This window comes from Poromitra crassiceps (assembly GCF_964638095.1).
Source record: "Poromitra crassiceps genome assembly, chromosome: 18".
Lineage (NCBI taxonomy): Eukaryota > Metazoa > Chordata > Actinopteri > Beryciformes > Melamphaidae > Poromitra > Poromitra crassiceps.
In genome coordinates, this window is record NC_139636.1 from 20,172,584 (window position 1) to 20,190,339 (window position 17,756).

The following is a 17,756-nucleotide window of genomic DNA, read 5'->3' on the forward strand; positions in this document are numbered from 1 at the left end:
TACAGTTGCTACAGTTACCAAAACGTCAACCTCACTGCATCATTGCTTGCTTCAGACAACCTTCACACAAAATAGAGCCGTGTTCCTCCCATTCATCCACCTGTTCATCTGCTGTTTGAGAAAGGAAGCATGGGGAACTCCACACACAGCTTTCCTACAAGACAAGCTGTGTGTGTGTGTGTGTGTGTGTGTGTGTGTGTGTGTGTGTGTGTGTGTGTGTGTGTGTGTGTGTGTGTGTGTGTGTGTGTGTGTGTGTGTGTGTGTGTGTGTGTGTGTGTGTGTGTGTGCGCATGTACAATGTATGTCTGCGGGTTGCCATGGCTACTGGCCTGACTGCGTCATCACTTCAAAACCACCATCGCAGCGAGCAGAGAGAAGAGAGAGAAAAGGACTCAAAGCAGCTCCCCCCTGTTCCACACCTGCGCTCACTCGCTCGCTTGCTCTCTCTCTCTCTCTCTCTCTCTCTCTCTCTCTCTCACATAGACAGACACACAGACACACACACACACACACACACACACACACACACACACAGCTTTTTGTTACTGGTGTGGTCTCATATTCCGCTGAGCTCGCCCCATTCGTTCACCAGGGTCCAGTGGCACAGAAGGAGAGGCGAGGAGAGAGCAGCAGAGCAGAGGAGACTTGACTGCATGCATACTGATTGGACTGGAGCAATCTGAATGAATCTGATTGGACTGGAGCAATCTGAATGAATCTGATTGGACTGGAGCAATCTGAATGAATCTGATTGGACTGGAGCAATCTGAATGTATTCATTTTCTACAGTCTGTTTAGCATCTGTCTGCCTCTAATCGCCTGAGAGAGAGAGAGAGAGAGAGAGCGAGAGAGAGAGAGAGAGAGAGAGAGAGAGAGAGAGAGAGAACATGAAGGGGGAAGACATGTTGATGGGGAGCTGAATGAATGGGAGCATGCAAGGGTGCTACTCTGATCTATGGTTGTCACGATACTAGAATTTCTACCTTTGATACCGATACCCAGGAAAATATCAATACTTGATACCATTTTCGATACCACAAGGGGGGGGGGGGGGTTGACAACACATGAAGATGCATTTATAATAAACTAGGCATCTCGCGTGCTACGCTCGATGACGGGGATGAAACAGGGAGGGGGGAGCTCAGAGCGCTTTGGTCGGCTTTTCTGACCGGACTGGATCGCTCCGTGGAATTGGAGCTTAAAAGGGAAGCTTGTGATTCGTTTACTGCACTTTTCCAATGAGCAGGTTGTGCATAATTTTACTCTTAAACAGCGTGGTTATAATGCTTAAGACCGCGTGTAGCGCCAACACCAAAATATCGAGTGCGCTGGTCCACGCCCACTAATCTGCGCTGCGCCTGGCACTAAGCGCAGTTTTTAGGCCGTTGCAATGATAGACGGCATAGTCCGTGCAACAGTTTGGGACACGATTAGGATTGTATCAGAATCTCAAACTCAGAAGTTTTATACAAAAAAGAAAAAACAGGGGGGCACGGTGGTGCAGTGGTAGCGATGTCGCATCACAGCCAGAAGATCCTGGGTTCGATTCCCGCCTGGGACGCTGTGGTGCAGAGGGTGTGTCAGTCACCCCATGTCTGTGAAAAGTGGCCTTTCTGTGTGGAGTTTGCATGTTCTCCCCATGCTCCCCTGGGGTTTCCTCCATCCAAGAACCCCCCATGTAAAACATGGAGAATATCGTCGCCTGACCAGTGATGGCTGAGAAGAAGTTGGTCCCCGGGCGCTGTGAGGAAAGCCGCCCACCGCTCCTGGCCTGCCCTGAGGAGGAGGACGAGCCAAGATGGGAGAAATACACATTTCACGGCATCACTTAACTGAATGTGTGTGTGCCAGCGCCTGCATGCGTTGTGGTGGTCGTTTGCGACAATAAAGAGTTTATTTATGTGTTTGTTTGAACCTGTAACTATTAGCTTGTAGCTTTCTCTTTCCTAATAATGACAATGCCACAATGTCTTCTGTGATTCAGAACTGACTCTGCCGCACAATGGCCGACAACTGGTGGTTGCCACAGGATACAGGATTTAACTTGACCATGTGATCTGACTCTCTCCCACTTCCCTGCAACCTATCATAGGTGAGTCATGTGACTGGCTGGATAACGTAGTTACCTGGCTGATACTACAGTAATAAGCCAACTGTGATATAATTTACACATGCATTTGTAGTTGGTTAATCATTGATGAAAACCTTCTCTAAACTCTAAAATAACACATTCAAAAAAGTGATATGCACAAACAGTTGTACACCACAACTTACCACTTGCCCACACATTCACACATCCACAAACCATGTGCCAAGAATGTAGGAAACACCTTTACTATTGTTTGTAGGACATAACAACAGGGTGGAAAAGGGCTTAGTTGGAATACACTGCTGACTGAGAAGTTGTGTGTGTGTGTGTGTGTGTGTGTGTGTGTGTGGGGGGGGGGGGGGGCATGTGTGTGTGTGTGTGTGTGTGTGTGTGTGTGTGTGTGTGTGTGTGTGTGTGTGTGTGTGTGTGTGTGTGTGTGTGTGTGTGTGTGTGTGTGTGTGTGTGTGTGTGTCTGTGCGCCTGCATGTTGCCAGTAGATGATTATGCTCTGGACGGATGAGAGGGATGAGAGCCACTCTGTTGCCAAGGTGACGGACAGGGCTGTAAACACGCTACCCCTGACTCATCCCTCTACAATAGAGCCTCTCTCTCTCTCTCTCTCTCTCTCAAACACACACACTCACACACACACACACACACACACACACACACACACACACACACACACACACACACACACACACACACACACTCACACACACACACACACACACACACACACACACACACACACACACAATAGAGTCCAATCTCAGAGAGGCGAGGATCCGGAGATGAGAGCCACTCCATGGCCCTTTGCTATACATCTGAATAGGCCTGTGGAATAAACCCAACCTTCTCTGTCATAACACAGACTAATTTAAACGCACACACGCATGCACGCGTGCACACACACACACACACACACACACACACACACACACACACACACACACAAACCACAAACCTCTTAAACACAGCTAACGCACGTGATTCAACTGGAAAGGTAATCATAGTTGCTGAGGCAGTTATAGATGGACAGAGCCATTGACAGGGGGGACAACCTGTACAGTTGTCCCGGGAAAAATAAAATAAAACAAATAAATAAATAAATAAATAAATAAATAAATAAATAAATAAATAAATAAATAAATAAATAAATAAATAAATAAATAAAAACATGAATTATTTTCCAATATAAATGCAAGTTGTTGTCTTTGTCTTTTGTTTGTTGATGTTGTTGTTTTGTTTTTGTGGTTGTTTTTTGGGGGGTTATCAGAGCCTGAGATATGTCAAAAAATTGGCAGCAACAATAATTTTGCCCCACTTATATTTTTTGTGCAGTGTCAGATTAAAAAAAATCCAACCATGGGAGCAACCATTACGGCTTTGCCCTGATTGCCCTGATTGGCCAGTTACAATGTCAACTACGAGGCAGGACTTTGATTGGCTAGCTAGTGCACTTTGTAATTTCTGAAAACACCCGCCCTGGGCTGTAGGTCAGACAGTCCCGCAGAATGAAACAAATGTGAGTTCACAGCACTCATTTACCTAATTTATGTATTATTTTTTTAAATGAGACTTCATCTTTCAATATTTTATTCGTGTTTCAAATAGCGGACAAACCAAATGCACTGTATAGAAGAAAAAGTCAAACAAGAGAATTACCCAGGCGTCAAAGCTTGGCATTCACAGAGGGATTATGGCAGCTAACTCTAACCCTGGTTAAACAGGGGGATCATGATCCGCCGGCTGAGCAGCTCCACCCGTTCCCACACAGAGGACTCCATCTTCCTGAGGCCTGACGAGGACCCCGTCTGGCTGGATGAGCCCACAAAGACGGACAAACTAGGAGACGGAGCCCCGAAGACAGATGGGGCCCCCGGGCGCCGGGAGGGCCAGGACTCCCGGGGTGAGACGGAGGAACTGTTTATGCACAAAGTGTACATGCTGGTGATGGAGATCCACTGCTGGGCTGCGCTCTTCCTTCTCTCCCAAATCACGGTGAGCGCTCTCGGCACATGTTGAGCACAATTGAATTTCTCCAGAATACTGTGCTTTTGTTGTCTTCTACACAAGTATACAAGATACACGGGGAAGTTTGTAAAGTGCACAGCAGATTATGGCAAGTTTAAAGAGTACATCAGCAACGTCAACCTTACAGGGCACATAGAAGAGAACATCGTGCAATCTTGTCCAAATCAGCCCTCAGAGTGCTGTGTTTCATTGACGTCGTCCTCTCCAGTGGTGGGGGGCGGAATTGAAAAAGTGAGGTAAAAAGTGGGCGTGTCTTTACGTGCTTGTAGTCAGACTGCTGGGATGCCTTTTGTGTCCTCAGTAAATGGATGTAAGACGTTGGTTTTCAGCTCAGCGTGTTCATGTAGATCAGCCTGTGAAATTCACAATAGTGCAATTGCCACATTAGCAATGCAAATGACACTGCAGCACACAGTATTCTCTCTCAACTTGTCCTGTATTTGTACTTACTGAGATTTTCTTTGTCATACGCCTCATTACAGTGTCATTCTATAAAGTGGCTCGCTTGACAGTCTACTTTTTCTGCCTCCCAGAAAATACTTTTTTCTTCTTAAGATTGAACATCAGTTTAATATATTCCTTCCATGTCCCTCTCACTTTGGTGACTTTATCTGTGATTCATTCAACAAAAAAGAACAGATGCAGCATTACCATAAAGTAAAAAAAGCTTTGTAAAAGCAGGTGTGATTATCACACCAAACTGTATGTGGTTAATTTACTTTCTCTCTTACTTTTTTAATTAACATTTTTTATTAACTTTTTTCAACTTTTTTTCTGTGTGGCTTTCTTTTCCTCTCCTTTCTCTTTTCACTTGAGAGTGCTAAAACAGTGGTTCTCAAAGTGGGGTCTGGGGACCCCCAGGGGTCCTCGAGGGCGTTCCCCAGCAAAAAGGGCAGATCATTTATTTTCACTATAATTCCATACATAAATGGCCTGCATTTATATAGCGCTTTTATCCAAAGCGCTTTACAGTCAGTAGGTACATTCACCCATTCACACACCGATGGCGGCAGGTTACTACGCAGGGTGCTGGCACACCAACGGGAGCAATTTGGGGTTCAGTGTCTTGCCCAAGGACACTTCGACATGCAGACTGGAGGAGCCGGGAATCGAACCACCGACCTCTTTTATCCAAAGCGATTAGTGGACGACCCGCTCTACCTCCTGAGCTACAGCCACCACTCATTGTGTTACATAAGTAACATAAGTAACACAATGACAGAATGTATGACTATCTTGGTCAAAGGGTTTCATACACTTTATTGGGACAAAATCAAATGGACGTCCGTGGTGTAATTTGTGTCTGATTAGGGGTCCTCGATGTGAAAACGTTTGAGAACAACTTTGCTGGAAAGTTCAAGACTGTGTGTGTGTGTGTGTGTGTGTGTGTGTGTGTGTGTGTGTGTGTGTGTGTGTGTGTGTGTGTGAGAGAGAGAGAGAGAGAGAGAGAGAGAGAGAGAGAGAGAAATGGAGAGAGTTTTCCATATATTTGTTTTGAATAGTTGTGTAAAGCATGTGGTTGATTGTCAGTGCCTTATGCACAGTAAGGATGTGCCTCCTCTGCTCTCTCCTCCCAGGGCTACTGGCTGTTCTTTGTGGTGGAAGGAAACGGCCCGCTCTCTTCCATCTACAAAGCCCTGCAGGTCATTGACTTCTACCTCGGTGCTGTCTTACCCTGCAACCCAATCTTTGGAATGGAGGTCAGTGTCACTACTGGCTCTGACCACACCTCTCACCTCTATAGAACTAGACCAATAGAACTAGACCTCTCACCTCTATATAACTAGACCAATAGAACTAGATCTCTCACCTCTATAGAACTAGACCTATAGAACTAGACCTCTCACCTCTATGACACTGGACCTATATACAGTAACTAGACCTCTCACCTCTATATAACTAGACCTATAGAACTAGACCTCTCACCTGTATAGCACTAGACCTATAGAACTAGATATCTCACCTCTATAGAACTAGACCTATAGAACTAGATCTCTCACCTCTATAGAACTATACCTATAGAACTAGACCTCTCACCTCTATAGAACTAGACCTATATAACTAGACCTCTCACCTCTATATAACTAGACCTATACAACTAGACCTCTCACCTCTATATAACTAGACCTATAGAACTAGACCTCTCACCTGTATAGCACTGGACCTATAGAACTAGACCTCTCACCTCTATAGAACTAGACCTATATAACTAGACCTCTCACCTCTATAGAACTAGACCAATAGAACTAGACCTCTCACCTCTATAGAACTAGACCAATAGAACTAGACCTCTCACCTCTATGGCATTGGACCTATAGAACTAGACCTCTCACCTCTATAGAACTAGACCAATAGAACTAGACCTCTCACCTCTATAGAACTAGACCTATAGAACTAGACCTCACCTCTATGGAACTAGACCTATAGAACTAGACCTCTCACCTCTATGGAACTAGACCTATAGAACTAGACCTCTCACCTCTATGGAACTAGACCTATAGAACTAGACCTCTCACCTCTATGGAACTAGACCTATAGAACTAGACCTCTCACCTCTATGGAACTAGACCTATAGAACTAGACCTCACCTCTATGGAACTAGACCTATAGAACTAGACCTCTCACCTCTATAGAACTAGACCTATAGAACTAGACCTCTCACCTCTATAGAACTAGACCTATAGAACTAGACCTCTCACCTCTATAGAACTAGACCTATAGAACTAGACCTCTCACCTGTATAGAACTAGACCTATAGAACTAGACCTCTCACCTGTATAGAACTAGACCTATAGAACTAGACCTCTCACCTCTATAGAACTAGACCTATAGAACTAGACCTCTCACCTCTATAGAACTAGACCTATAGAACTAGACCTCTCACCTCTATAGAACTAGACCTATAGAACTAGACCTCTCACCTCTATAGAACTAGACCTATAGAACTAGACCTCTCACCTCTATAGAACTAGACCTATAGAACTAGACCTCTCACCTCTATAGAACTAGACCTATAGAACTAGACCTCTCACCTCTATAGAACTAGACCTATAGAACTAGACCTCTCACCTCTATAGAACTAGACCTATAGAACTAGACCTCTCACCTCTATAGAACTAGACCTATAGAACTAGACCTCTCACCTCTATAGAACTAGACCTATAGAACTAGACCTCTCACCTCTATGACACTGGACCTATAGAACTAGACCTATAGAACTAGACCTCTCACCTCTATAGAACTAGACCTATAGAACTAGACCTCTCACCTCTATAGAACTAGACCTATAGAACTAGACCTCTCACCTCTATGACACTGGACCTATAGAACTAGACCTATAGAACTAGACCTCTCACCTGTATAGAACTAGACCTATAGAACTAGACCTCTCACCTCTATAGAACTAGACCTATAGAACTAGACCTCTCACCTCTATAGAACTAGACCTATAGAACTAGACCTCTCACCTCTATAGAACTAGACCTATAGAACTAGACCTCTCACCTCTATAGAACTAGACCTATAGAACTAGACCTCTCACCTGTATAGAACTAGACCTATAGAACTAGACCTCTCACCTCTATGGCACTGGACCTATAGAACTAGACATCTCACCTCTATAGAACTAGACCTATAGAACTAGACCTCTCACCTCTATAGAACTAGACCTATAGAACTAGAATTTGGCCCACTGCCGCATATGAACATAAGGTGCATAGAACTAGACCTATAGAACTAGACCTCTCACATCTATAGCACTGGCCTTGCTGTATTTTGGGATGGAGACAAAAACGCAGTAGTGAACGTGAAGGTGTGATGCATGATAGAGTGCGACACACAGTGTTGATCTTACTGTTTTCTCTCAGAACTAATCTGTCCCTGTCTGACCCCAGTCTCTCTCTCTCTCTCTCTCTCTCTCTCTCTCTCTCTCTACTGGCCAGTCTATGGTGTTGATGAGAGAAGTGGTGAACACCAAGCATCACAACTGGATCGTCCATGGCACCGCAGGCATCGGGGTCGCCATCTGTGTGATCATGGTGATCACCCCCTTTTTCTTTTATTTATTTATTTTTAACAAAATTTCAAACTTAAAGTTATTCCTGCATGAATTGTGAGATTTTAGAGGATGTGCTCTTTAATCTTACCTCCTTTATATAGTCAAGTGTTTAAAATGTAAAATTATAGTTCTAATTATGGCAGTAGTAACCAAGTGACTTAATGCAGTGGTTCTCAAATGGGGGTCCGCAGACCCCGAGGGGCACTTTGCCAGGGGGTCCGCGAAAAGTTTTCAGGTAAAAATAAATAAATATATATATATATATATTTAAAACAAAAATGCTACATGTTACTTATTCCTTCTCAAACTACTTCCTACATGGTGCTAGTCTATCAAAATATCTTGGCTGTCATTGATTGCATAGTGGTTTTCTGTACTGTTGACAAATTGTGATATTGTAAGTCGCTTTGGACAAAACAAAAGCGTCTGCTAAATGACGTAATGTAAATGTAATGTAATAAAAAAAAATATATATATTAAAAATATATATATATATATTTTTTTGCAAAATCTTCATAGTTCAACGAAAATATTTATGCTTTAAATCTAAAATGGTTCATGGATTACATTCTAATAACAAACCTATCAAATTAAAAGTCAAGCACGTTACCGTGGAAACAATTAAGCTTAGCCCAAAATCACAAATCAGAATGAGGGGGTCCCCGGTATATTTTCTATCTTGTAAGGGGTCCTTGGCTGAAAAACATTTGAGAACCTCTGACTTAATGTACCGGTAAGAGGAACAGCCAGCGAGTTTGAACTAATGATCTTGAATTGCACTGAATTAATTGAACTAGTGCAGTGTCCGTTCCCCTCCCTCCCTTTCCCCCATTCACACATCATGCTCTACCACTCTTCACCCCCATCCTCCCTCTGATTGCACAACCTCCCCCTTCCCCAATTCCTCGGGTCCCCAGCAGGCCACCCTCCAAAATTGAGATCAATCGGACGAACGGTTCTCGAGATAAACCGCTTTTTGTGTCGCCAGTAGGTGGCGCTATGCCGAATTGCACAAGATTTGGCACTGCACTCCGTCAGGTCCCCGTAAACGCATTCCCAGAGTTTGAAGTCGATCCAACAAATTGTTCTTGAAATACGCGAAGGGCAGACATACATACATACAGACGGTTCTTGCAATTGGTTGAACCAAATAAAACAATTTTTATATACCCTTGCATGGGCAGCTGGATTCGCGCGAGATGCGTATGGTTCATTTTTATACAGTACACATTCTACGAAAAGTCTATGGAAAAAATAATGGCAGATGAAATCCCTGTATGGTATGCCTAAACCGAAAGGGGGCGTGATTGTGGCTCTATATTATATTGGTACCCCAAAAATATTATTTATACAGTATTCGCAAATAAGTCATAAACATTTTGAAAGTTGTTAGGGGGGGTTTGCTATTGGGCTGCAGGAAACTCCTGTGGCTTCCAGTGGGACTCAACCCGGGGTGGAGGGCCACATTCGGGCTACAGCTCAGCAGCGGTCAGGGAAGGGCCTGGAGCTCCAGGGAGATTTTTTTAATGCGTGTTTCAAAAAGCCTATTGCAACAGTTCCTTGTATGTATATTAAACACATATATTCTCGTGTTTTTGTATCTGTGGGTATTGTTCTTTTCAACAATTTTTATGGGTACAACATACAGTATGCGACATCATATGGGTCTCTGGAACACATGTGGAAATGTCTGTATGAGCCCCGTCCAGCCTGCCAACCATGTCCATATGCCCCGAGAAGCAGTGAGGTCCATAGATACAGTACAGTCGGTCTGTGTGGGAATGCTACGTCACTTCCGTCTAAAGCCATGGGGGCATTTTGACAGGTGGTTTCCCCTACACTTGATTGATTGATTGATTGATTGGTTGATTGATGGATTGACTGATTTTGACATTGAGTTGGCAGACTATTTGGCCGGTTGATTTATTGATTTATTGGTAAATGGATATAGAGTTGGATGGATGGAATTCCTTCCTTCCTTCATTGGTTCATTCATGTATGCACTGACCCCCCTGTCTCCTCCCAGGTGGTACACATGCTCTGTAGGTGGCGTTACGGCAGGGGCTTGTGGTCGGCGGCGGCAGTGTCGAGGGACATGGGGGACAGGCGTCAGTCTGTGAGCCGCCAGCCCTCCTTCACCCTGTCCGAGTGGACGGACGCCCAGGAGGACCTGCTGGACCTGGACCCCATGCCCCACATGCCTGTCTTCGACCTGGGCAACGACGCCAGGGCGGAGGGCGATGCCGCCACCCTCACCGTCACATCAGTGGGGCTTCAGGAGAGGTGAGAGAGTGGGGAATGTGCCGCAGAGAGTGGAGGGGCGGGGCAACTTCCTCATACCCAAATACAGAATAAGTCGTTTTCCAACGACTCCCAGAACGACATATATGGGTGAAATGAAATCATTTGAAACGCGTCACATTGGTTAATTTGAAAAACAACTTGGTTAAGTTTAGGAAACTAAAACAACTTGGTTAAGTTTAGGCAACTAAAACAACTTGGTCAAGTTTAGGCAACTAAAACAGTTAGGGTTACGGTTAAAAACCAAAAACAGACCACATCGGCACACGAACCTGTATCGCTCGCTTGTTCGAGCTATTTCAATAACAGACCGTCGTTACTTAAAGACCACTAGAGGTCACCTCTACTTCCTGGTTACAGCTCCCAACTCTGGCGTATCCACTGCACGCATGCACTTACTCACAAAACTCCAAGAGGTCACATTCGTAAACATCGGCCGTTTTAACCACCTTGAAAATCAACCAATGTTGTTGTTGTTTGAGGATGGCCTGGGGGTCGCAGTTTGGAAGGAAAGTGAAACATTGAAACAGAGAAAATGTGCCGGTCTGTGTTTGTATGTGTGTCTTATATCCCTGGATACATTCAGGTGGTGTCTCGTCATAGACGCGTGGTCAATGGGTCAGCATGGGGGAAATCCTCCCGTTCTTCCCAGCCAGCATAGTTAGCATTTAGCTGCTAGCCCAGCCCAGGCAGACAGGATTGGGGGTTCAACCACCGCAGTAAACGCACATCTGAACAGACGTCTATGTACAGTACCTGCTCTTGAATCCCCAATCATCTAGAACCGCGCAGCACCGTCCTTTGGTGAGTCAGCCCATTGAGATATATGGGGGGTTTTCCCCCCACCGTCTAGTCTCACGCGCCAGCCGTAGTAACATGTGTGGGCGTTCCCACACAGAACGACTGTATCTATGTGTCTGCGTATGAGCGTATATTCATTTGTCTTTATCCATTGTTTGCAAATGGGTGATGGGTACACAACTTCTGCTCCCACACAGGAGGGGCTCCAACGTGTCCCTGACCTTGGACATGTGCACCCCGGGGTGTACGGAGCCCTACGGCTACGGGGCCCAGCTGTCGCCCAGAGACCAGTCGGCCCAGGAGTACCTCAGGGAGGGAGCCCACGCGCTGACCCCTGCCCTGCTACACACCCGGGCCATGGATGACCAGGGCCTACAGGCTGAGTTCTACGTGAGCGGAGCAGCAGCGGCCTACGCTCTCGCACGCAGATGAACAGATAGACACAGAGCAGCCGGGGGAGAGAGAAACACAGCCGGAAAAGACACGCAGAGATACACATGCACGCACGCACGCGCCGCGCGAACACTCGCACACTCGCACACTCACACACACACACACACACACACACACACACACACACACACACACACACACACACACACACACACAAACACCCAGTGGAGCTTTGCACACGGCCGTAAGCTACTCCACTGTCTGTCAGTGGGCGAAAGAAGGATGGATACAGGCATATTTGCATACCAAAATCCACAGAGGATTCCAGTGTCTGCCAGACGGAAAGATGTGTATTCAAGATCATACCCAAGTTGTCTATAGTCTCTCAATCACATACAGTCAGTAAATACAACAACACAGCATAGCTTCTTATGGAATTCCATGGGTAATTAATGAATCATCCTGCATATTTTGTCACATGCAAGCATGAGGCAAGGATAGGACTGTACTGTATATAGGACTGTATATAAATTAGGAGGACTGTATAGGACTCTACATGAAGCTCCATGGGATAATTGCTGTTGCATCTACACAGCATTGTTCTCTGTCCATCGGCAGGAAACTCCCATGAACTTTGTGGACCCGAAGGAGTACAACTACCCAGGTCTGGTGAGAAAGAACCGATACAAGACCATCCTACCCAGTGAGTACATTCACAGCTAGCACGAATTACAACAGTCGCTAAAAACAGATCACGAAATGAAATTAGCGTTAAATCAAATCTCTTGACAACTACAGGGCGTAATGTATTGTTTTTAGATCTAGATGATTTCAACTCATGTCCAAAGTGCTTCTCATGCAGATTTTCTTTTATAATTTCAAAGATACATCAACTGTTTTGCTCATCTGTTTGAAATAGGTGCCATAATATCTATATTCATACTGAGACACAGCACACAAAGAGACACCAAACAACCAAATCTGAGTTGTGGGATGTAATATATAATATGCAGAGAGAGACCTTACCGCCTTCCCCTGGTGTTATCTCTCTGAATTACAAGCCTTCTCCCTCTCGGTAATCTCACACGTTCTGCCTCCAGACACACACAGCAGAGTGATCTTGGAGTCACAAGATGAAGATGATTTCCTCAGCACCTACATCAATGCTAATTACCTACAAGTAAGTGAAACTACATACAAAAACACCATCATGCTTACCAGGGATGTGCAGTATGTGACACGGCAGGGTGTGTGTGTGTGTGTGTGTGTGTGTGTGTGTGTGTGTGTGTGTGTGTGCATGCGTGCGCGCGCGCGCGCGCGTGTGCGAGCAGGGCTACGGAGGTGAGGAGCGCGCATACATCGCCACCCAGGGTCCCACCGTCAACACAGTGGGAGACTTCTGGAGGATGGTGTGGCAGGAGAAAAGTCCCATCATAGTGATGATCACCAACTTGGAGGAGAAGAACGAGGTCAGGAGAGGAGGGGGGATAATGCCTAGGAATGGGATGATATGCATCTTTCACAACACAATTTGACACAATATATAGCGTAATTTGATACAAGCATGATACGATCTAATCAATTAAAGTTCAATGACAACAAAGTCTGACTGTACAGAATTATGTTGAAGCCAATTCAAGCCGTTACATTTTCTCTATCAGTAACATTTTAATAAATGGTAAATTGACTAATGATGAATTCAAATTTAGTTCATAGTTATCTTCCTGTTAACAAACAACGAAATGATAATAATTAATCATGAAGATATTAACGATTTACAAAGTATTATAAACATCAGTTGCAACTTTATAATGGCCATCCAAATAATGTTTATAGATCTGTCCCCCTCTGGTGGACAGAGGGGGATGGAGGAGGACACAGGGGGACACGGGGACAGATAAACATTATTTTGATGGCTATTATAAAGTTGCAACTGATGTTTATAATACTTTGTAAAATTCATTTCATTGTTTAACAGTAAAATAACTATTAACTCAAGTTTAATTAACTATCAATTTACCATATGGTTATTATAAATTGTTACCGTGATTACTGCAGAATAGAAGTGAGCGATTATTAGAATTTACTTTTCGCCACACGATATGTATTATCACATTTCTGTCTTGATGTATGGATGATTGAGCGATGGATGGATTGACGTACTAATACCCTGTGTGTGTGTGTGTGTGTGTGTGTGTGCGTGTGCGTGCGTGCGTGTGTGCGTGTGTCTGTCCATCCGTCTGTCCCTCCATTGTGTCTTGTAGAAATGTGCAGAGTACTGGCCCGAGGACACTGTGACCCATGAGGGCATTGAGATCACCGTGGTCACGGTGACCCAGGAGGATGACTACAGTCTGAGGGTGTTCACTCTGAAGGTGAGCCTGTAGAGACGTGTACAGGTAACAGTAAAGTGAATACAGGCCACAAGATTACTTTAGCCGCTTTCATCAAATCAATAAGTCAACACAAAGTGGAGCAGTTGCTCTTAAGATGAAACATGGTGGTGTATAATCAATTTTCTCCCCAATTGAACTTGGCCAATTCCCCCTGCTGTCCCGGCCGTTGCTCCACGGCTCCTCTGCTGATCTGGGGAGAGCCGTAGACTAGCACATGCTTCCTCCGACACATGTGCAGTGACCAGCCACTTCTTTTTACCTCTACACTAGACGCCCCCCATTGTCTGTCTTTCTGACATCAGTGCTGCTGGGTAATAACAGTGTACTGTATGCTCTTCCTCACCTACAGTATATCTATTGGGAAGTGTCCATGGTTTACATGCTGCCATAGTCACAATTTTAATTTCCATCCATCTGCTCATGATGGCTGCTGTCTACTTAATTTGGAGTCATGGCAGCATTGGCACTTAACAAACCAAACGTAGCCCTCATCTGATTACTAAGCCCCAAGGCATGATTATATAACTGTGCTCTGAGCTTGTTGTTTCTTCAGCTCCTCTGGTTTGTAATGTCTTTCTGTAGGGTTAATAGTTATTCCGGCCTGGCAGAAAGAAGCTGTGGATTCAGACAGCTGATGGGTTTGATTGTGTACACAGTATAGGCGATATAAGCTCTTCTTCAAAAACCCCACTCTTTTTTGCTGTCTCGCACTGCATTCATTTTTGCCCTAGCAACTAACACCGAGGTAACAATTTGGATATATCATACTGTACATGGGGAGCAAGTGGCTGATCAAAAATAACTTGTCTGTCTCTTGACATATATATACGTACTCGTATCTATATTTCATGCCTGTGACTGTTTGACTGTGTGTGTGTGTGTGTGTGTGTGTGTGTGTGTGTGTGTGTGTGTGTGTGTGTGTGTGTGTGTGTGTGTGTGTGTGTGTGTGTGTGTGTGTGCACGTGTGTGTGCACGTGTGTGTGCACGTGTGTGTGCGTGTGTGCATGCCAGTGTGGGGGAGAGGAGCGCAGTCTGCAGCAGTACTGGTACACCTCGTGGCCTGACCAGAAGACTCCAGACAAAGCTCCGCCCCTTCTGGAACTGGTACAGGAAGTGGAAAGAGCCAGAGAGGAAGCCCCGCCCACCAGCGGCCCTGTAATCGTCCACTGCAGGTAGGCTACTGACAGGAGGGGGCAGACAGCCTCCTACAACAGGATCAATTACTATCATCGTATGGAGATAAGCAATAGGAAGTTTAACACGCAATATTCCAAATGTAGGGCCCGAGTAAAAGGGTGAAAAATAACCCCTTGGTGGTAAAAAGGTAACCACTACACAAAGGAAATGGCCTAGTTTAGTTGTAGGGGGAAGCCCTTTCACTGTTGTTTTCACTATAGAACTAATGGAATCAACAAAGCCATTTTGGTGGCGTTTCCTTGAGCAGCTTATTAGCCTAATTCCAAGCTGTCGTGTGATTTCCCCAGAGAGTATTTCTCATTACTGAAATTAGTGGGATCGCGTTAATCAATACACCGATCACTGCACTTCCTCTTTCTCCGCCCTCCTCTTTCACTTCACCCCTCCCCCCACCCACCCCTTCATTTTATAACCTCTACTCCACCTTCTCCCACTCCTCTGCTTACCAACTCTTCCTCTCTCTCCATCCACCCTTCCTCCACCTTCTTTCTCTGCAGTGCTGGAATTGGTCGAACAGGCTGCTTCATTGCCACCTCCATCCTGTGTAAGCAGCTGAGGACCGAGGGCGTGGTCGACATCCTGAGGACCACCTGCCAGCTCCGTCTGGACAGGTGAGAAAACACAAGAGCTCAGGATTATTCTTTAGCCCTGGTTCCTATTTATAGTCCTGGCTGTGTCATTTTAAGTCAGTCTACTGTATATAATATCTATTTATAGTCCTTGCTGTTTCATTTTAAGTCGGTCTACTGTATATAATATCTATTTATAGTCCTGGCTATGACATTTTAAGTCAGTCTACTGTATATAATATCTATTTATAGTCCTTGCTGTGTCATTTTAAGTCAGTCTACTGTATATAATATCTATTTATAGTCCTGGCTGTGTCATTTTAAGTCGGTCTACTGTATATAATATCTATTTATAGTCCTGGCTGTGTCATTTTAAGTCGGTCTACTGTATATAATATCTATTTATAGTCCTTGCTGTGTCATTTTAATTAAATGTAATTAATTTAATTAACTCCGACTTTGAGTGGCATTCCAGTGTACTTTTTCTAGTAGGAGGTCAGAAAATCCCACGGTCTGAGTTGTCTGGAATGTATTAGTTTGGATTGACTATTCCAGAGAAAGGGCTAACTGACTGTGGGCTGTATTCCTTAAAGGAATAGTTCACCCTAAAACGTAAATTCTTTGAAAATGCAAGTTTGTAGGATCACCAAACACAAAGTGAGTTAGTTCCCGTAGTTCCATCTCGGCCTTCTCTGAAACGATTGAAGTTAACAGCTCAATTTCAATTTCAAATTTCAAATGTCTGCAAACAGCTTGTGCAGCATGATTCAAATGTTGTAGTCAAACAAACTTGTCTCACACACACACACACACACACACACACACACACACACACACACACACACACACACACACACACACACACACACACACACACAGAGGCAGAGTTGACCAGAGCATTGTCAGTGAGGAAAACACAGGATGTAAGGAGGTAAATATTGGTAGTTTGGACCCAGTGTGCAATTGTTTGACTCCAGTCATTAGATGCTGTGATCCAGCATGACACACAATGAGTGAGCAGAAATAAGGTTCACTGTTTTGGTCAAGGATACTTTGATGGCACACATGGCTGTCGATGGATGGCGTGCCAACTATTTAAACATACCTATATTCTATACCAGCCATTCTCAACCTGTGGGCTGGGGCCCACTGGTGGGCAGCGAAGGTATCTCAAGTGTGTGCCAAATCATTTGCAAAACATTACAATCTTTGTGAAGAAGAAAAAAATCATTATTATTTCTATGTATGAGCATGCATTTCTCCATTTTTGACTCATAGTTATTTAATTTGTAATCAATTATTTATGAATTACCTATTACAGACTCTCACTTTTAGTTTCTGATTTCTGTGTGGTGCTGATGGACAGCTCCTTTTATCGTTACAATAAAAATTGCTCTTAGAACGCATTATTTGGCCTACGTACTGTTTACAGTCGGATGTGGGCCGCAAACATTTTTGAGATTTTCAAGTGGACCATGAGCTGGAGTGTTGGGAAACGACAAACGTCTCATCTAAATATCGTATGCTTGTCTTTCTGCGTTTGTGTCCCAGGGGTGGGATGATCCAGACGGGTGAGCAGTACCAGTTTGTGCACCATGTCCTCAGCCTGTATGAGAAGCAGCTGTCTCACACTGCCGAGGAGTAGAGTGAGCGCTCCAGCCACAGCCAGACCGAGACACACCACTGTACACTGTACCACCACCGCTGGTGGTATTCACCACTGTACCTAGCATCATCTCAATCTCACCCTTTAACAAGTTCAAGCTACATTCATCTCCACACTCAAGACAGGCTCACTCCGATGGGACTAAATGGTTGACTTGAAATCTGTGCTTACTGTGTATCTTTGAACAGAACAAAGGAGGTGGAATTTGTGATAGCCAGCCCCCCCCCCCCCCCATCTCCAAATCTTGAGT

General features: G+C 44.6%; 1 protein-coding gene across 1 annotated transcript; it reads left to right on the forward strand.

The window, feature by feature from the left end:
- Window positions 1-3,829: 3,829 nt before the first annotated feature.
- Window positions 3,830-17,485, forward strand: LOC310792566 (tyrosine-protein phosphatase non-receptor type 5-like; the record flags this gene model as incomplete). Its single annotated transcript, XM_083654265.1, has 12 exons — window positions 3,830-4,093; window positions 5,704-5,826; window positions 8,068-8,163; window positions 10,210-10,466; window positions 11,483-11,675; window positions 12,297-12,381; window positions 12,779-12,858; window positions 13,010-13,147; window positions 13,943-14,053; window positions 15,086-15,246; window positions 15,769-15,882; window positions 17,392-17,485. 12 exons carry the CDS (start codon window positions 3,830-3,832, stop codon window positions 17,483-17,485), a joined length of 1,716 nt encoding a protein of 571 aa, XP_083510391.1.
- Window positions 17,486-17,756: the final 271 nt, after the last annotated feature.